Source organism: Anser cygnoides, chromosome 2 (assembly GCF_040182565.1).
Source record: "Anser cygnoides isolate HZ-2024a breed goose chromosome 2, Taihu_goose_T2T_genome, whole genome shotgun sequence".
Taxonomy (NCBI): domain Eukaryota; kingdom Metazoa; phylum Chordata; class Aves; order Anseriformes; family Anatidae; genus Anser; species Anser cygnoides.
The window spans coordinates 31,690,120-31,711,338 of record NC_089874.1 but is presented as its reverse complement, the minus strand read 5'-3'; the positions used below and the strand labels follow the sequence as shown (position 1 = coordinate 31,711,338).

At 43.1% G+C, this 21,219-nt stretch overlaps 1 protein-coding gene across 1 annotated transcript in view; it reads right to left on the bottom strand.

The window, feature by feature from the left end:
• Window positions 1–21,091, bottom strand: part of BZW2 (basic leucine zipper and W2 domains 2) — a 57,168-nt gene extending 36,077 nt beyond the window's left edge. Inside the window, exons 1-2 of the mRNA XM_048068399.2 lie at window positions 20,949–21,091; window positions 180–244 (exon numbers count right to left, since the gene is read on the bottom strand). Of these exons, the coding sequence (XP_047924356.2) occupies window positions 180–237 (58 nt within the window). The 5' untranslated portion in view covers window positions 238–244; window positions 20,949–21,091. The remainder of the gene's footprint in view (window positions 1–179; window positions 245–20,948) is intronic.
• Window positions 21,092–21,219: the final 128 nt, after the last annotated feature.

The following is a 21,219-nucleotide window of genomic DNA, read 5'->3' as shown; positions in this document are numbered from 1 at the left end:
TAAGTAACAATAACGTCCTAAATATATAGCGAAAATAACAGAATCTTTATAGCTCAGTAACAAATACCATTTTTATTCTTAATATGGCTAAGAGAAAAACTTTAATCTATTAAACATCAGTTATTCCATTTCTAGTAGTTTTCACAAAGAGAAAAATAAAAACATGTAGCTTAACCTACCCCTCTTCCTAGTTTTGAACCGCTGGCCTGTTAGCACCGGCTTCTGATTCTTATTCATAAAATTTCTGGAGGAAAAAAAAAAAAAAAAGAAAAAAGGTTTTCACTATTACATTCACAGACAACATTTTAACCTAAAGGCAAAACAAACATTCAACACAGCAAAATACTGGTGTGGAAAAGGGAAAGGAAACTCTTGATGTATACTCAAAGAATAATGCACATTATTTTGAAGATTAAGAGCATTACAAGCCAATAATAACTTTGCTGAGATGTACTTCTCTCATACCTTAGCTGGACAGCAGGCAAAAGCAAACTACTGCTCCTGTCCCCCTGCTGCCTCCATCTTCATTTGCTTGTCATCCATAAATACAAGAAACGGACAGAAAAGCCACTTGTCCCCACACAAGACAGGGTTCAAAGCCAAGCAGAAAAAGGAAGGAGCCTCTGTCTGTACTGCCAGGGCAGGGTTACAACAGCGCAGCCCACCCGACCAGCCCAGAGAGCGCGCTGGGCTGCTGGAGTCTCAGGGCTACACGCTGTTCTGCTGGAGAAATAACGCCTTAACCATCAGTTCTCTCCCAAACATTTCTTCCAAGCTGAAGATGCATTGATGAACTTTCATTTCCTAAAACGCTATCATGTGCTTGTTGTGAATATAATAAAAGATAACCGACTTTTCCACCCATCATTTTTGTGTACAAATACATAGGTAAGGACCTATACGGCAAATCATGTAACAAGAACGGTGAAAAATATTGGGCTTATTACTTCAGACCTTAATTGCAGATCTCATCATACTGCGTTAAAATATTTGGGAACCAGATAAGTTAACACCATTTTATCTAACGACAACAACAACAAATATATATGTATATACACACATATATATATATTTCAGCTACGGATATAGTTGTCTCAATCGCTCAAGACACAGCCTGCGCAAGGAGCAGCCAACCTGACAGCTGGATGCAAATAACCACGCATACAGCAAAGCCCTGCTGCATGTCGCAATTGTCACCGCTGTCCTGGTCCTGCTCCACCAGAGGTGTCACTGCTGGGACCTACCAGCCACCTGCTTCACCCCCTGAGGGCCTTAAGGTCAGCCTTACTGATGGTTTGCTCATCCAGGACTGAGCTTTACCGTACAAGAAGCTTTGTCCTTTGGATCTGTTCGCCAAAGAAGTTTAGTTTTACATAAATTTGTACTATTTCTTCATCATGGACTCATTCAATTAAAATTTTACTACAGGAAGCTCATGCTGCTGCAGGCCCGGTTTACAAGTACGTACTTTTGCCAACACTTCTTCCTAGCGTGAAGAAAGAGAAACTCAAGCTCTGTGGCTAGAAAGACGCCATCAATCACATCGTATTATGTAAGCAATGGTCTCTCTACCCTGAAAGCTTACTTAACTCTGTTAACAGTGCTCTAACTGTATAACACGTTCCCATTCACCATCTAGTTGCAATGTCACTAGCTGGACGCTTTAGCAGTATTTCAAATGTGTAACTTGGCAAACCGCTGCTTTCTAGTCTAGGTCTACGATTTATTAACAGTCAGAAAATGCCAGCACGCATTGGGAAGTGCCAAGTCAAGTTCACAGTCCAGGTTGGTTTTGTTTCTTGCAAGTCATAAAAAATAAAAATCAAGAGTTAAACTGAGAGGCCGACATTCATAACCACGATTTAGAGCCACTGCTTTAACAGACTAAGAGCATTTCAAAACAACCGCAACACTAAATAGCCTTCTGGAAAGTGATTTCACACATCTGCAAGGAGAGTTAAAATGGCAAACCATGATACCACAGGATCTTTCAAAAATGCTCTAGGATCCGAGCTTCTCTTCACACAGAGCTCAGACATCTCTTTCCCCCATGTAGCTGTCTCAGCGACCAAGAAACAGGAGGTGCTTTTCAAGTCCCTTAGGCAGGTGATCCAGCAGCCAGCTGCGATGAGCAACAGCCCAGCCTCCAGCCACTGCCAGGCTAGGTGTGATGTATTTATACACTTTATCTTTGTCGTCATCTCTTATTTGTAAAAGACACTGCAAGGTATAATATTCTCCAATATTTTTATTTTATTTTTTTTTAATGCTTTGCCTGTGATGCCTCATCCCTTGCTCTGGGACCGCAACTGTTAGTTTCAATAGATTCAAACCCCACGGGCATGGGGTCTGTAAAATATCATGCAAGCCACGCCACAGGTAAGAACTAATCCTCCTGTCTCAGTTCTTACAGAGCATAAATGTGCCATTGGGCTAGTATCAACACTGCTTACTTCCTTTATGAAAAAAATAGAAGCTTGGGGGCAAAGAAATGAACAAAGGCATTTGACCTCGTCCTAGCACTACCAGTATGTTTTTCCACTTGCTGTAAAAGTTAGAAATGCATATGCTCAACTTCTAGCACTAGATTTCTTTCCTTTGACACAGTGTATTTTTAAACTGCTAGAAGAGCTGCATGCACCTTAAGGTTGTCTACTGGATTTTAAAAGTTTCCTGTGAATATAAATTATGCCCTTTAAGACAGCTGGGAACGGGAAAAAAAAAGTTAAAGACTTGCAAGTTGTGGCAGATTTAATGACTAGAGGTTCAGTGCAACAGAAGAGACTCTTGAACAGTTAATTACTAGGAACACAGGATCTGCCTTCTTCTATATTTAGCTTTAAATACATCGTGCTCTAATCTGCTCGAGTGAGGGCCGGGCTTTATAAGGCACTCCCTAAAGCACTGGCCCAGCGGGAGCAAAGGCGCTGTCATCAGGAGACTGCAGAAGCACAAGCCTGAGCAAAACTATCCCAGTGATTTGTAGAACCATAGAATATCCTGAGTTGAATGAGACCCGCAACGATCATCAAGTCCAGCTCCTGGCTCCACAGAGGACCACCCAAAACCAAACCAAATACCTGAGAGCATTGTCCAAATGCATCCTGTACTCCAGCAGGCTTGGTACCGTGACAACTGCCTTAGGGAGCCTGTCCCAGTGCCCGACCACCCTCTGAGTGCAGAACCTTTCCCTCACACCCAGCCTGACCCTCCCCTGTCCCAGCTCCATGCCGTTCCCTCGGGTCCTGTCGCTGTCCCCAGAGAGCAGAGCTCAGCGCCTGCCCCTCCGCTCCCCTCGTGAGGGAGCTGCAGGCCGCCATGAGGCCTCCCCTCGGCCTGCTCTGCTCTGGGATGAACAAACCAAGGGACCTCAGCTGCTCCTCATAGGTCTTGTCCTTTCCACGGGGCTTCTCTCTACTACAAATGACACCAGGTATTGCAAATGAGTTTTTGAAGTGCTTTTGCTACCATACCAGATGTTTACAGAAGTGAATGCAAGGAAAAAAAATCTAAGTCAGCACAGAACTGATGGCTGAAGGCTGCAAGTTCAACATGACAGCATACAAATTTGCACAGAACGTTTGATTGCACCACATTAAGCCTGCCTTGTGTCATGTAGTTATCAAACCTTAAAATCATAAAAACCTTGAGCTATTACATACACTTTCCTTTTTGAAAGTTACAGACTAGCTCAAAGCCAAAGGCAAGGTTTGGAACACCAGCTAGGTAAGTCATGTGGTTTCAGAGGATGGCTAAGGGTAGGGAGGAAATATCCTCAAAAAGAAAACCCCAAACAAGAGTCATCCCTACATCTTCAAGTCCACCACCCTCCAGGATTTGTGTGAATTGCCAGCAGGAAACAGACCAAGAGATATGGCAGTGACAGCTCCTTAGCATGCTTCTTTCACAGACCCCACTCTTCTAGGGAAAATGGGAGAGGCAGAGCAACAGCCATTTCACTGTTGATTCTCTCTTTTGGATCCAGAAAATCTTCTGTAGAAAATTCGTGTGTTCAAACTGCACACCCAAATATCTGGTATTTTATAAGCAGGTGTCTCACAAGCGAAGCTGGGCTGACTCAAGTGGGACGTGCCAGAAATCATTACCATCAGACAACCATGTACAACAGTCCAGAATGGGTCTAAGCCTGCTGATAACTAACCTGCAGCTACAAGATTTATTAGAAAAATCAAAAATTGTATGATTTAAAACAGTTTTCCAGATTGCACTCTTGTTACGAGGCTTCTGCAAAACAGAACTGAGGGACATCTACATTTGTAGATATGATCCACATAATGATACAGCAGTTCTTATAATCAAACAATCCTCACAACACAATGAATAAAAATTGTAGCAATCAATAAAACCAGCATTAACTAAAAAGATTAATTAATAAAAAACAGCAACAGAAAGTTCAGAGCTTTAGCAAGTTTGAATTTGCTTAAAAAGTTAGAAAAATGCAGTCTTTTATCCACGCCACAGGGAAATTCTTATGATGATTAACTCCTAAATCATTTAAAGCCTTGATAAAGCTAATGTTTCTGCCAAGCTAAAACACTGGGAACATTTGGTTGTGGAAATATATAGCTCAAACTGAAAAAATAAATACCGGAAACCTTCATCCAAACCAATTCTATTTTTCAAAGCATTATTTTACACGTTAACAAAAATGTCAGAAACATCTGAGATTCTTCAAACATTAACATGCTTATGAAGAATTCAAAACCAGTTGCTCCACGGCAGCAAAACTTCACTGCCCCAGTTGCAGAAGGACAGAAATCAATGCCAGGCAACATCAAAAGAGAGCAACCATTTATTAAACTCCCCTCCCAAGATTTTACGGCCTTGTGTGCCCTGGGCAGCGCAACCCAGCGAGGAAGCCCGCTGTGGCAGGCTGCAACCCCTCGTGTGGGTCCCAGCCGCACCGGTCCCCACACTGCTGGCATTGGATTGAGGTGGTGCTGGGGAGCAGCAAGGGCACCACGAGCACAGCTCTCAAGGGAACGGGTGCTGGAAGAAATTATCTCCAACCCCCTCCCTCACTCAGACATCGTGCAAAACATTAGTACTCATCACAAAGTCAAATGAAATACAAGCATAGATGGTGAGAGTTTCTATGAAAAAAACATGTATTAAGATGAAGCTTCTCTAGAAGTGGAATATCCAGGACATTAAAAGGTTTTATTGTGTCTTTTTTATCCAGGAAAGTAATTAGGTGTTTTCACATTCTCATCGCTGATGTCAGGTTTAGGTTTGGGGCTTTTTTTTTTTTTTTTTTGTCTTTCAGCAACAAGCCAAGGGGGTATGTTAAAAACAAATTACCCAACTCCAGTGGCACAGAGGAAGAGCTGCCCTTGCACTTCTGCTAGAGCGGAAACATGTCGACATGCAGTGAGCAGCTGCCTCTGCTGTCCGGGAAGGCAGCAGGCAGTTAGATTATGAGTGAACAAAATCTGTAGGTGGAAAACTCATAAATCATCTCCAGTGCAGAGGAACAAAGCGTTTTAAGGGGACGACAGGACGGAGTGGATGTAATGTAGCCACGGGTTCTTGCCAAATCCTTGTCAGGCTTCCCACTTTCCACTGTGATGTTCAGCCTGTGCTGCGATTCTTTTTCTGCAGGCGTTTCATTGCAAATCAGCGCAGTGAAAGGAGAGCAAAAGCAAAGCACATCCATCACGAAACCTCTGTGCTTGCCACAGCGTTCACCTCACAACCGCAGCAACAGCTGCAGCAATAAAACCTTTTCTGTTACAACATGGCTTTCACACCCTTCGCAAGAAATTCACCTTGGGTGCCAGCATTTCCCGGATTTGGTCAGCATGAAAGAGAAGCCCTGTATTTACCCATGTGAGCCTGTACGTCGGTTGTCAGTAACGTGAAGAGCAGCAGGGACACTCCCTACAGCCTTCCAAAGTTCACTTTGACACCGTTACAAAATTAAGGAAATAAAAAAAGTTCTGTTTGCTGTTTCCCAGGGTCGCAAGTGTTGAGGGTGGGAGAGGAGCAGGTCTATGAAAACACGTCTCCTCTGCCTCTTCTCCCTCTTCAATTACACTTCTGGAAATCCAGCAAGGGCAAGTGCCCTCACTTAGGGTTGAGCTACAAGCATTCAGGTGGACTTGTACCATTTCATCACCATTTTCTTGCTCTCGCCCTCTACTCCCAAAACATAATTTATTTTTAAAGAAGTGACTGATAACATGAACGTCTGTAACCTCAACCAGCAGCAGTAAGAGCAACACTGGAAGCTGTAAGGTTTATCTTGCTATTTTGCCCTCAGTTATAACGTTTAGGAAACCGTTCTCCCAGTGATCTCACTCATTACAAAGAGCTAGTAAAACATTTGTAATATCCTCACCCTTTCAAAATTCCCTCACAGGTTTTATTTTAAATATGATCTCAGTGGAAACACGCAAGGATTAAGCAATCACACAATTATGTGTAAGTTAAATATTATCAACCTTGTGCTGTTAATATTTCTGTGTAAAATAACACTGTTAATTCACAAATTTATTGCTGAAAAACACATCTTCTGTTATGGATTAATTTTGTTTATGATCTTACAGTGCACGAAGCAACTAGCTACCGACCTTTAATTTCATACTTGGAAACATGCCCTAGTTACCAGTGGATATCATGTTTAATATCTTAAGACAGTGTTGTAGAAGGTTTCCTACAAGCACTGAATGCCTTGTCTTTTCCAAAAGAGCTTTCCAGAAGCTCTGAAGGCACTTAATTTCCTTATTTTTATTTTTTTTAAATTACAGGACAGTGTTTTTCCACGCTAAAAAGCAAGTGCCCACTGCAACAAAAGCACTTGTCTTTTAATACTATGTCTAATGGGAGAGAGAAAACAAAGGGATGAAACAACTGGAGTTTGTTCCATTCTGCAGCGAGAACTCAACCAGTAGAAAACAATACCAGAACAGAATGAAACTTACCCCACGTTAAACAAAAAAATAAAAAATTGTGCTCACGCAAGACTCCGCAGCCAAGAATTCTGTGTAATCTGTGATTAGTTATCCAGCTGACAACTAAGGAAGCGCAGACAAAAATGAGAAGACAAACTCACAAAAATTCGCACCATAAATCACATCAACTAACTGCTAAACTGGGATGCAGAGGGATATGCTTCTTGAAAAACAGTCAAAAAGAAAAAACAACCACAAACTACCTCACATCCACTAATTATAATACAATCACAGACTGAATTAGACACGGAGCCCAATGCACAGATTTCAGGAAAGCAGGTATTTAAGAATAAAAGGAATATGAGGTATATAAGAAGCTGCTCAGCTGAATAAGGAGGTAAAAACAAGGCAGAAACCTCCCACACCTGAAGCACTCCAGATGCACTCCACCAAGTCAGGGAACTGCAAACTGAACCACCAAGGCAACAGGCTTCTGTGTCTCATAATCAGCAACCACATGAAATATGCGTGAGTCACGGCACAGTCAAAAAGAACAGAGAAAAAAAATCTTAATCATTGACAGGTGAAAATACAAGTCAAGCAAATGAAATCATACACTTGGGCTGACACACACAAAAAGCTATCTTTCAGTAACAAGGTTTCTTTTAGCAGCTGAAAGGGGTTATTAGATATAATTCTGCAAGGGCAAGGTATTAGCAGGAGCTTTTCAACTGAGAGTTCTCTCAGACTGCTGCGCTCCTAACTGGAGCACCCCAAGGTAATGGAGACAATGTATTGCTACAGATCCACTCATATACAATAAATATTAATTCTAAGGTGATGGTACTCATCAAATTAAAGCTTGCATGGATTGCCAGAAGAGAAACCTCTTAGAAAAAGAAGGCGATAATACGGATTGGCAGAGATTAGGATCAGGTTAACTTAGAAAACAAGCAGAACACAACACTTCTCCAAAGTTAACAAGGTTTTTTTTAGAGGTGGTGGTGGGTTTTTTTTTTGGTTGTTGTCTGTTTTTAATGCAAGACACCATTTTCAATGGACTACATAGATGCTAAAAAATGATTGTTTAATTTAGAGGAGCATTATATGCACTGTTTCTCCTGGAAAAATACAACCATCTCAGCTATCACTATAAGAGATGATGTTGCTGAAGGAACATGGTTTAGTCGAAGTTCTGCAAAAATGTGATTATAAAGGTATTGCCACAATTTCGCTCTATCCTTCATTAAAGTACTGTTTGGCAGAGAAAGTTGTACTAGATGCTCTTCACAATATACAGAGAAGAAATCATTTACTGGAGTTACTTTATATACTTCCTGTGCACCAGGAACTCACAAACGAAAAAACACAAGTATGCAGGGGAAAGCATGCTAAAAAATTATCAGAGAAGCCTTGTTCGTAGCAATGAATCAGTCAGACACAATATAAGAACAGCTCGGCAATGGAGGCAAGTACAAGAGCACATTTCTCACGTACGGTACTAATCCTCTGCTCACATCCACCCTGTTCCTCTTTTTTAATGCACACTGCCAGTAATATTTTCAGTATCAACCCTACTCATACAATTCAACAATCACATCAATAAAATCAGAGGTGTGACGGTTCCATCTTTCTTGCTGTCTTAAAGCTTTGTGCAGCAGCAAAAGCACAGGAGACCACCAGTATTTCCAGGACACGGCACTGCAGGATTTGAAAACCTTTATCTTCAAAACAACAATGGCTAAGCTCAAAAAATTAAATACAAAGTATGGATTCTGCAGAAAGCACTGCCTCCCAGCTGCTAACAGTTTATTATTTCAGGAACTAAATACAGTAATTGGAGGAGGGATGTATTAATAGTCAGCACCTCTCACAGACTTCCAAGCGGTGAAGGCCTTGGCTTTAGTAAGAGACAACTGCTGCATGCAGTAAAGCTCGTTTTAACTTAAAATTCTCTGATTATTTCTTCAAAGCTTGTACAAGGAAAATGAGTTCACCATGTTAACACGTGGCTCTTTACCTTCAGGGCAATGAATGGGCTTTCAGATGCTTGAATTCTGGTATTTCTGGCTAAAAAGAGATGGTACAAAGAGCCAGCAGCAGAACCACGCAATGTTTTGCACCATGTCAGCTATTCCAAACATACCTACTAACGCCGATTATGCTGTTAGCAGCAGTCACTCGGACAGAAAAGGAGCCTGTAACTGACTTGCATCGCTCTGCATCCCAAAAGCAGTCTCTGTGGCTGCTGCTTCTTCTCCTGGCTGGCTGAACACGCTGACAGGATGCAGTTGTTTTGGTGAGCAAATTGCTCAAGTGGGTGATGAGAGCACTAAACATCCACACACCTTCAACATGAAAACAGACAGCTGTTTTCTAGGCAGTGACTGATCCAATTTCTCTCAGTCTAAGCTGAGATAATTCTATGGCAATAAATATGAATTTCTATCAACAAGTTGGCAGCTGAAAAAACACACACAACAACACGTGGCACAGAGTGCCTGTATAACTATTAGCCTTTGCAGGTCAAAAAAATAGGTAGTAGAGACTGGACAAGCAAAGAGGGGACAGTACTTGCTATCCTTCCCAAGACTTGGCAGCCAACATATCAGAGCTCTGGGTCTTACTTCAGAAAGTAATTAAGTAATTTCTTCACCTCTGTGCAGCAACTCTAAAGCTCTTAAGACAAACTCAGGGAAGAAGAGTCTGTCTAACAGAAGGGCTATCAAGCACATGGATGGCAGAAACTCCTGAATTGAAAATTGTTGCAAGTGTGATAAGTGCATGAAAGAAAGAGAAATGTAGAGCTCCCATCTATCTAGATTTAGACACACACTTTTTTTTTTTCCTTTTCTTTTAAAGAAAACCTACCCAACTACTACAGGCCATTTTCAGAGACCAGACTCGGGAGCAAAAGCCCATTTGTCCTAACAAGTCAAGCTTTGGTCTGAGGTCAGGAAACTTGCAGGCGTCATGCATCCCACATAGCTCCTTAGCTTTGCACTTCAAGAAATGCTGTCTCCCAAATCCCCAAATGCACAAGAGAGGTGTTAATCACCCATGACAGAATATTCCACCTGGGAGCACTATGCCAAAGGCACTGCAAGCTGGGTGGCAGACCAGTTAAGCCCAGGTATGGAGAAGAAATAACCAAAATCACAAGAGCACTGACTGGAGTCTGCATGTTATATTACTCCTATAAGAGGCCTTTACGTTGCTTCTTTTTGAGAAGATGGAAGACATTTAAACCGGTTGTCTTCAACTGTGAAAGCAAAAAGCTGAAGCACTCCAGTGTTAAATACTTCCATGCAGCCAGCTGCTTTGTTCCAGTTACTCTCTTCCTACTGCTTGTTCCCATGTGATGTCACCAGTCTCAGCACTGGGACATCTGAATTTTTACAACTGATGTCAGCCTACATTACGAGTGTAGGTGAAGGGGCTACTACGAGTGAATTCCCCTCCAAGTTACAAGAAATCACACAAGAGCTAAATCCATATTCACAAGTGAAAATAACCACCGCTGCTTGATTCAGCGTCAAGAAAGCCCTGCATTACTTCAACTCTTTGTATTCTGTCATCAAAATTAGTACCACGGCAAACACTGACGTGGCGAGGACTTTACACAGGTATCACTGCCTGATGAGAGGTCTGGGTCCATGGTTAGCAAGGTAGCCAGGCAAGGAAGAAATCGGTCAGCAGTTAACTGGTACAGGTTATTCAGTCGATAGCCTGTTATGGCACTTGCCAAAACGTCAAATTTATTACTAATTGATATTGAACAGGACCAAGTATTTTGATGTCAGTAAATCAACTGCCACGACTGTCCTCACGGAGCACTACGAAGCAGCGGCTGCTGCCCATTATGAATCGTGAGAGCATGGAGGCAGCTCAGGGCTCTGGCCACGGCACAGCTCCCCACACCCTGCCCAAAATGTTGGGAAGCAACAAACCAATGAATCCAGCCGTATCACATCCTATGCTACTCAGCCTGGCATCACACAAATGCCATGCTGAAGTTCTCCTAAACCAAGCCCAACGTCTGTGCAGCTGAGGTGGAAGAGGCAGCTCCTGGCTGCTCCCACCCGCGGCCAGCCACGCGCTTTCAGTGCTGTGCTGGCACGCTGCTGGGTCGCCCCACCTCACCTGGGCACCAAGTCTTAGCCATCGGCATGAAACTCACCCTGTGCTTACACTGAAGAGCCAAAAACACTCCTTCAGCTGAGGCACCTACTTCATCCCGATGCAGACCAGAGCACAAACACAACACCCACCCCACTCCACCATATTATGGAGAAGATCCCAAATGAGGGCAGCGACGGTTACACTACAGCTGCTTCTGCATTTGACCTAACTCTAAAAATAACCAACAACAGACTTCTAAGTCTGACCTCGCAACCCTTGGCTCCCTTCACAAACAACGGAGAAAAGCAAACATTTCCAGAAAACAGTTTGTCTGAAATAATCTACTTGCCCACCTCTGGGTAAGATCTTAGGGGAGTCTCCTGTGAACAGCTTTAGCTCTAGATTTTTAACCAGATCAAAGAGACTCCGTCATAAATTTCCAACTTCCTACATCAGGTTCTACACTGCTGCAAAATCAATTCATACCTGTAAATTTATAATCTGTGTGAAAGTCTATAGCTCAGCGACAGCTAAATATACCTCAGAGTTTAATTATACAGTCAAAATTAACAAGAGTGTGATTACTAATGGTGTATTATTCAATTCTATAGTTAAATCAGTAGACTTAATTGCTTATCTTTCTTAAATGATTCATAAATTTCCATTGTTTAAAGTTAAAAATCCAGTTTACCACAAACACGCTCGGCAAATAGGCTCAAGCGTGAGACCATGAGAAGCCACCCACCTTCTGAAGCCACGAGTCAGTGCAGGAATTACCTATTTCTAACCCAAAATCACCAGAATAGGTTTAACAGCTTCTAAAATGGGCATCAAAACACCCCTATGCCAGCCAGCCTCGCTTCCTTCAGCAGGAGGAGCGTGCGTCCGGTTTGCAGTCGTTTGGCCTGCCTCAATGTCAGCTCAGCACAATGGTACTTGACACAATTAATAGGGAAACCTATTTTATTGTTTACAGCATCATTGTTCATGCAGCAGAAAGACCAACATCAGCAACCTCCTTCTGAGGGTAACACAATTACGGCTCCACCGGATGCATGTCTGGAGTTGTATACACAGAAATGGACGTGGAAGTGAGTAAGAGCGCCAATAAAAGCTACGTTAGATTTCTACAACTCATTTCTTACAGGAATTAAAGATATTAAGAATTTAAAAGATTTATTAATGAGACAGCTAAAGGATTTTTTTTCTCCTGAATTGAGAAAACACAATGGAAGGCTTGATTAGTTTCCCTGAGGACTTCAAAAGTCACACCAGTTAACCCAGGGCTCTTGAATGTGGATTTCTCGTACATCTAGAAAAGATTTCTATGAAATACATTAACTTTCAGTGAAAAAAGGGCATATACCCCTCGGTGCTACACCTCATGGTTTCTGAAAGAAGCAGCAGCTTTTCTAAAGCCAAAAAAACTGTTAACAGCTACTGCATCTACTATACAGTGGGGGGGGGGGGGGGGGGTGAGATGGAGAAATTGCTTCCAACATTAAAAAAAGTGAACTCCTGCTAAAAATCCCCAAACGTAGATCTTTTTAGTCATGGAGACAGTCAAATTCTCAAAGTCAATGAGCTGACTGTTAAAACCCATGCAGTGCAATGCATTTGCATCCCACCTTGAATATTGCCCTGCCCAGTCTGATACACTGAGTGGAGTTGAGAAACTGAAAAACCTGGCATGTGTCCTTTGCTAATGGAAGATAACATGCAAAGGTGGCTGAAGTGCCAATCTAAATCTATTCTTCTTAATGTAAAATAAAAGAAGGCAGATATTCAACATGAGACCCAATCAGGGGCTTTGTGATAGTTGGCATTTTTCCTCTATTCTTGGCAACGCTGCAAGGCCGTTCCTCTTTTACAAATATTGAGGAAAAAAACAGAGTTGGTATTTCAGACTGTGGATATGTTGATATGAAGCTTTTTTAACCAATTGTTGAGAACGCTAATTAAGGTAGAACACTAATTAAGGTAATTCAGTAATCTAATAACCTAGTTATTAACAGGACCTGAGAAATTTATACTGGGATGACAAAAAAAAAATTAAGGTAACAGATGTTAAAAAGAATAAGTGGGGAACATCTTGGTCTACAGCAGGAAGACATTGCCTGTTCCCCCAGAACCAACTTCTTCTCCCTCAGCTGCACAAGACTTGCCATGCCTCCTCACACCATAACGCCGATTTCGCACTGCTGAGCCATCCCAGATCAGACTGCAAAGGTATTTTGACCAAAGGAGAACTTGTCAACAACTGTTTACACTGACAACAGAAAACAAAGGAAAAGGGGAGAAGAATCAAGTCTTCCTGCTCCCAGGAGACAAAGGCAGCCAAGGGAGGGCATTCAACCACTGAACTGATCCTAGCACCACGCAGGCTGTCCATGAAATGCTTTGTCTTGAAACACTTGGTTTCAGGGAGCTGTGGACCACTGGTTACTACTGGCATTCCCCCAGAAATAAATAAATAAATAATGCAGGTTATGAATCTCGGTTACACATGCCACTGTGATCACAGAGGAGTTGTAAGGGACTGCTGTACAGATGAAAGCTCAAGAACCACACCACCTCATCACAGCAGAGACATGACTGTACTGCACCTTGGCAATTTAGCAGTGGAGTCACCGCGCAGCCTGCTCTGTAAGGACAGACCTTGGAGGCACACAGCAATGCAAAAAAAATGACACAGCGATGGCAGTGCACATTGGGAAGAGAGCACCCTGACTTTCCAGTACACACCAGTGGTTCTATTAACACTGTAACAGAATTAAAACAAAAATTGAGAATATAAAGACCTCACCTCGTTTCCTTTGGAGAAGTGAATTATGAGCATGCTTTCCCTAATTCAAGGAAAAGTCTTCCATTAGAGTTATACAGAACAAGGTGGCCAAGCTCAAAACCCAAAAAAGACCTCATCCTCTTATCTGAGCACAGGAGAAGTGAGTGTTTCCCTGGGCTTCAGGATTCAGGAGGCCCTGCGGACATGTTGACTGGGGCCTCCTTTTGCCACAAAACAGAGGGAGGGGGGAAAAAAACATGAAATTATCTCGGACAGAAGATGGGATTCAACAGCACAACGCTGAGCTTCCATAGAGTTCACTGGCTGAGGGTTTGGGGTCCGTAGGTCCCAGTCACACAACGCCACGCATTGAGATAAGACAGTCAAAGCAGGCAGGAGAGAGACCACCAGTACAAGTTTCAGCAGCAACCTCACAGGCACAGAGACGATGACAAAATCAGCAGCAAGACGCTAGCCAAACCCATCACATCAACCTTGGCTAGCACAGAGAAAGGTGCAGACTGGGAAGCATCTCACCATCTCCACTTCTTCTTAAAAGGGTTAACTTCTTGCGTATTTAAAGAGCATACTTTGTTTTTCTAATTGTCAGTGCAAATAAATGCCTACCCTTCTATCTACTAAGGCTCAATAACACGTTGCTAAGATTCCACATCCTGTGCCTTATCAAAAGAAAAATGATTAATGTACAACTTCAATGGACTGAATGGATTTTCCCTCTTCAAATCATTTCTAGAGAAGCAGGGGATTTTATTTATGGAAACAAAACCTGAAATTAAAGGATTGTTTAAGCCTGTAAATTACAAACTGTTGAGCTGCTTAGACTTCTTTTTCTGCATGAAAAGAAAACACATCTTAAAAAAAACACGTTAAACAGTGGTCAGCGCAATGAGGTGCAACCCCAAAGCTGTATTTAATTGTTTCATCTAGAGTAGCAGAAGGGTGTAACTCACTGGGACTGAAGACATCACAGGAGATGTTTCCTTCCCGTTTCCCTGACTGACCTTTCTGTCCCAGACTGCGTCTAGCATTTTTCCTTGCATGACCTGTCTGTTCTCCACTCTAATTCTCACCAGAGATAATCCATCCTTCTTACTGAAGCTGAAAGCAGTAATCTTGGTCCTCTACTATGAGTCTGCAATAACTACAAACAATCTCTATACAGAACGCCTACACCTGACACTAAGAATAACTCAACACAGAGCAAATCCTTACACAGGACTCCAAAAAACATGTATGTATGATACATTCAATAAATTTCAAAAATTCTACAGGAAAAAAACAACGCAAATACTGCTCCTAAACCACATTTCTGGTCTAAAAGCTCTATGAAGCATAGAAACAAACAGCACTTACGGAGTCTCTGTCAGGGTCGGAATTGCTACTAATTCACTTCTTGGAAATATTTTCCTGCTTTCTAGGAATTCACAAAACACAATGTGCAACTCAAAAAAAGGTTATTTATTTTATACGGAGGAAGCATTTTCCTATATTGAGACATACCTGGTGATAACAGCATTTCTGAAGACACAGTGGGAACACGACAAAGCAACAGAAAATAAAGCTGCTACCACATATACCGGCCTTTACCCAGGTTTCAGCTCCTGTATTTACTCACGGCCAGCTCACCTCTTAACAGCTTTCCCTTTGCCTAGGCAGTGTGCATAAGGATGCCCTAGTGTCTCAATCTGATGGATGTGAACTGCCCCTTGCAGCCACCCAACCCCATGGCACTAACTGGGATCCGATCCAGAAGGTTCTCTCGCCAGCAATGCCTTACAAATACGTGACTGCCCTTTGTTGTGTTTGCACTACACAACCACACTTTACAGATGACCAGAGTAGTTAAACCAAAGTCAACAAATACTCTTTTCTTGAAACTCAACTTCATTCTGCTCTCAGCTTTATGGCACGTAGGAAGCTCTCAAGGTGCATGTGCTACATACAAGCACCACACCACTGCACTTTTCCTCTGGTCATTGGACTCTCTTTTTACTTTGGACTAGCTTTTATTTTGACTTTTGCACTCTTTACAAGATCTCCAGTTAGATCTAAGCAGAGCACAGCAAGTTCAAAAGGGTTTTCAGGCACTGCACTCCACACACTGGTCTCTCCAGGGAGAAGCAATAGATTTTTCCATTCGTCAATTTCCCTCTCGCACACCAGCTTTACCGCTGAATGATCCTCAAGTTTTTCAGTCACCTTTGAACAGATCATTGAGATTTCAAATTAACAAGAAAACAGAGCAACAGTTGAGGAGAGCTCATATTTAATAATAGTGGATCACGTGGCAAAAAAAAACAGTACCTGTAATCAAATCCACAGTTTGAAGGGGAGCCACAGCAGTTCAGAGGTGAAATTTATCACAAATTTTGTATTAAAAGGAAATAATTTTACTTGTAGGCTTGGGCAGTGAGATGGGCACAGACAACAGCTTACTGTCAGATGTGCAACACAAACATGAGAATTCTTCACTTTGAACAGAAGGAATGAAGACAGAAAATAAGCTGAGAAGTGGGGGGAAAAAAGTCTCTCAAAGCAATTTGAATAGCACGTATCCATTCAATGCATAATTTTACTCATCCTTCCTAAACAGTCAGCTTAGGTCTGCAAACACATACATGTTATCTGTAGGTGACTGTATTATGTAAGCAGAGCTTAAAGAATCTTATGCTAAAAATTTACTCCCAGATTAGATCTATTCATATATATTTAAGCCAACTACCTCCACCGTTCATCAGATAAAAGCTTTGATACTCACAGACAGAAAATAACTCGGGACTCTCCAGCCTACATCACCAACAGCTATTGACACACAGGTGCCAGGGACTTCCCCCGGTGTGGTGCTCACAACTACGGAATGGTGGAGTGGGTCCTGCATCGAAACTTTACCAGTGTCCTTCTGCACAAAGCTGTATTTCAGTGTTACGCAACCTTACATCTCTGGAATTTTTAATTTATTTTACCAGCACCTATCTGAACGGGCACAGCAAACCAATTCCTACAGAAGCTGTGGTAATCCACAATCAGTGTAGGAGACACCAGTTGCAAAGCTTAAGTGGGAAAGAACTTCGTCTTGCAAAGGTGCTTAGCTGGCTGTCTGATACATATTACTCTGCAACCACTAAACACATCTGTCCTTTTCAGCCAAAAGCTGCTTGTACGCATTTGTTCTATTACAGTTGGACTAAAATGAAAGTATCTACCTACCTGGAATTCATATACATGAAAGCCAAGTTTAAAATAATTTGTTTCTCTCAATCAAAGAGAATAATAATGGCTAAAAGTCTCCTAATAAAAACAAAAGCAAAAAAATACCTACTGTCTGACCAAGTTGTTTATATCAGGATCATCCAGAAGAAACAATTAAGAGAATACGAAATCGAGTCATTTGTTTGCCATATTAGAGATCTACTGCTGATCATATTAATGGAGCAGGGGGTAAACATGTCTGAAAGCAATGGTGATTATGTTGAAAAGAAACTTTTAGCCAGGTACTACAAATGCACATTTATCTAAAATATTCACATTATCCTCATCATCACAATACCCGAGCACCTCAAAAGTCTTTCTTTATACACTGCCTCACTATCTGGGGAAGATCACACAGGTAGCCCTTGCACAATTTGGAGTTAAAAGATATACACAGAAATAAAAGCATATACTCAGAAATGCACTTCACAGCCAATACGAGATGGTAGCAGATGGAAATCTCTCTCCATGTCTCAGGTGAACACCCTGGCTATAGGAAAACCCGGTCATTCAAAGATGTATCTTTTGCATTTGAACACGTATCATTCACTCCTGCACATAGCTACTTTCAGGTTGTTTTTTTTTTTTTTTTTTTTGAGGTATTTTAATAATCTGCTTTTGGTTCAAAATAAGACTTAGCAATGTTGACAGATCAGACCACGGATTCAGCAGCTGTCTTGAGATGCAAATACAGAAGAAATCTAAAAAGAAAAAAGTGTTTACAATGAAACAAAAATACTTAAGGAAGTCAGAGTTATACAATGCCAATCAACAGGGAGGAGGAAAAAATGTAACCTATCCACAGGCTATTTAGAGAGGGAAAAAAATTAGATGTTTCTAGCAATTAAAAAAAAAAACAACTAACTTGAACTTGCGTGAACTTGAATTGATCCAAATGAGTAATCCTGTTAGACACTCCTTCCTTTGGCCAGGATGTAACTATCAGGATTGGAGTCAGTAGGTCCAGAATCCAGCAAAGGTCTGTTTCAAAGGCTCGGCTCTAACTGAAGGAGACTCCCCACAGCACAGGCCATGCAGAAGGCAGAACCATTTAAAAAAAAAATCACTTGAGAACCATATGAAATGGCTTTTACACAGGAATGTCTAAATAGACTTAAAATGTCAGCGTGGCAGAAAGACAATGGTGGGGGATGATACAGGTCTGTCAAGCTTTAGGTGCCTGTCAGAGATGAACAGTGAACAGTTTTTCATTGACTCTCAAAAGAGGAACTAGGGCAGGGGATTTAAAAAAAAAAAAAAGAGGAAAAAGAGCAAAAGAAGCCATTAAGTAGTAGGTTCAATAACAAATAAAAGGAGATAATTTTTCATGCAGCTGTGAAAGTTATAACCACAGGATGCTGCAGAGGCAAAGTTTACCTAAATTCCAAAAAAGAACCCATAACAACACGGCAGGTTATCAAGCTCAAAGGTAAGCACCAAGAGACCATCCTGCGTTCAGGAAGTGCCTAGCTGTGAGCCAGTGGGATGGAAGCTCGGAGAGTATGCCATGGAAATACTTGTTTGGCATGTTCTTTTATTTTTCCTTAGGTGAAAACGTAGCAGGTCTGACCAAGTTTCTGATCATCTGGCACAGAAAGAGGCTACTGGACCTTTGAGCCGTGACACCAACAGCAGAGCAGCAGAGTACAATCACCACGATTCAAGCAAGCCACCAAGACACAAGTGAAGGATAGTCACTTGATAGGGAAGGAGAAAACAGCTTGAAACCAGTGAAACCAGTTCAACATCTCTTTTTCCTCTCTTTCACATCCAAAGACCCGAGTTTCACAGTGCACTGTCCAAGAAATAAGACAGTCTCTTCTACCCTAGATTTAGTCCCCAAAAAACTTACTGCACACCAAAAGCAAACGTTATTAAATTTCAAAAATCCCTGTTATTTTCTTGCATCAATCTTGCTCTTGACAGCCGTAGAAAAAAAAAATCAGGTGTTTAGAATCACCTGTGCATTCATTACAACAGCCATCATACTTTCCCATGAACACAACTGCAGCAAACTGGAGGGAGTAAACATGTCACCATTTGTGCCTGCTTCAGAAATCAAAAGCACCAGACATACACATAACCTGACGAGGAAATATGGGAAATTCCCATATGTGATACTTATCACCTGAAACTTAAAAAACATTTCCTTCTCCCTCTGTAATGCCCAACGCTTACATTATTAATCACTACACAATACCCACAACTTAAACGTATGTAAAAAAATGACACAGTAGATAAAGGAAAATGCATTAAGGGGTAAGACACGAGAGTTTAGAACCTACGCTTTCAGGTTCCAGTTCCCTGCCCTCACACAGACTTCCTACGCCACTGTGGAAGAGTCATTTGATGTCCCCATGCTTCAGATTCTATACATAAAATGGAGGCAACAGCACTTCGTTACCTCATCAGGACACAGGAAGGATAAACAGAAGATTGCGAAATGTCCGCTCACTACTGTACTGAAGGTCACATAGAAGCCTTTGCTAGGTAAGAGCAAGAAACATTTCAAAGCATTATTTTAAAAGTATTCTGTTTCTCTTTTAGATGGAGCACTCCCGTAGCCTTAGCCACTAAACGAGCTCCAGTGAGGCTGCCAAGGAAAAATTTAATTTGCCAATTTACTCAGTGAACAAGGGTGCGATGACAGTACTGACACTGCCACATTTAAAAAAAAAAAAACGCAACGTGCATATTTTTGTACATTGAATGTCTGACAGGATATTTTAGAATATGAAAGGAATCTTGTAGGCTCTTGTTATTTAACCGTGTCACAGAGATTATCAGCATACTATAATATCACAAAATTTGTTCGCAGCGGGTAAAATTCACCCCCTGCAGTGAACTGACAAAAGACTATTTAAACCCCTAAATTCAGCCTTCATGGCTGAGCCAGTGACAGCCTTCTGCTAGCACAAACAGGCATATCTTTCAGGGCTAGCGTACAAAAAGCACTTCTGTCCTCGGAGCGTTTCCTTCGAGGTGTTTTTGGCCCCCCACGAAAAGAAGTTGAGGGAACCGGCTATAATCTAGAGCCCCAACGCAGCAGTCTCACTTATTTGCACTTGTTGATTGAAATAAAATTGGATGATAGTCCCACGGCTTTTAAAAGCAGGAAAACATACAGAACTCAACCATTTTGTTAAAATAAAATTGAGTTACGCTTTGGCCGTGTACCCAGGTAGTTGTAAAGCCAGGCTCAGGCTCACAAAGCGCCTGCGGCCAGGCGGCGCCCCGCCGGGTACCCCCATGCCTTCCAGGGGCTCAGGCACACGGGGAACGCCGCCGGGGAGCCGTGGTTGAGAGACCCCAGCCAGCAGCAGCCGTGGGGCGACCGGCAAGTGCTGGCGGTCGCCTGGTGAGGCTGTGCCTTCAGCCACCGGTTACAGGCACACGAGGTGCCCCAGCAGCCAGGGGACGCACCCGGGGAGCAGGACGGGGGCAGCTGCGGGGTGACCCCTCGCTCAGCACCGGGTTTTGGGGCTCTGCTCCCCGCCCCGGCACACACCGCCACAGGTCCCGGAGGACAAACCCGTGCCGTGCCCCTCGGCCCGGCCGGGGATCGGAAAGTTGGACGTGCCCCACGGCTCCCTCCGCGCCGCGGGTTTAATTTTAGAAAGGTGCCAGCAGCGGGCGCGGGGCCGGGCTTCCCCACGCCCCAAAGCCCGCCACCCCCCTCCGGCACGCGGTGCCGTGCCCTACCGGGTCTTCACCCGGCTGCTTTAACTCTACCCGCGGAAAAAAAAATAAAAAGAAAATAAACCCCAAACCCCCACGAGGCACCGGCGGAGGCCGGGGAAAGGCCCGCTGCCCCGCCACGGCCGCCGCCCGCTGCCCCGCGCCTCCCCGCCCCGCACCTGTCGGGTGGTTGCGCGCTGCGGCAGGGCAGGGCGGGCGGGCGGCCGGCGGTAGCAGGGGCAGCAGTGGCGGCAGCGGCAGCAGCGGCAGCAGCGCTCGCGGTGCTGTCGGCGGCGGCAGACAATGGAGGCGCGCAGGCCGGGCACATTGACACACGGGCGGCTCGGCGCCGCCCCTCCGCCCGGCCGCGCCACTGCGGCGAGCGGGGGAGCGGGCAGAGAGATGCGAGGGAAGGAGGGGGAAAATGGCTGAAACACAGCGCAAACCGCG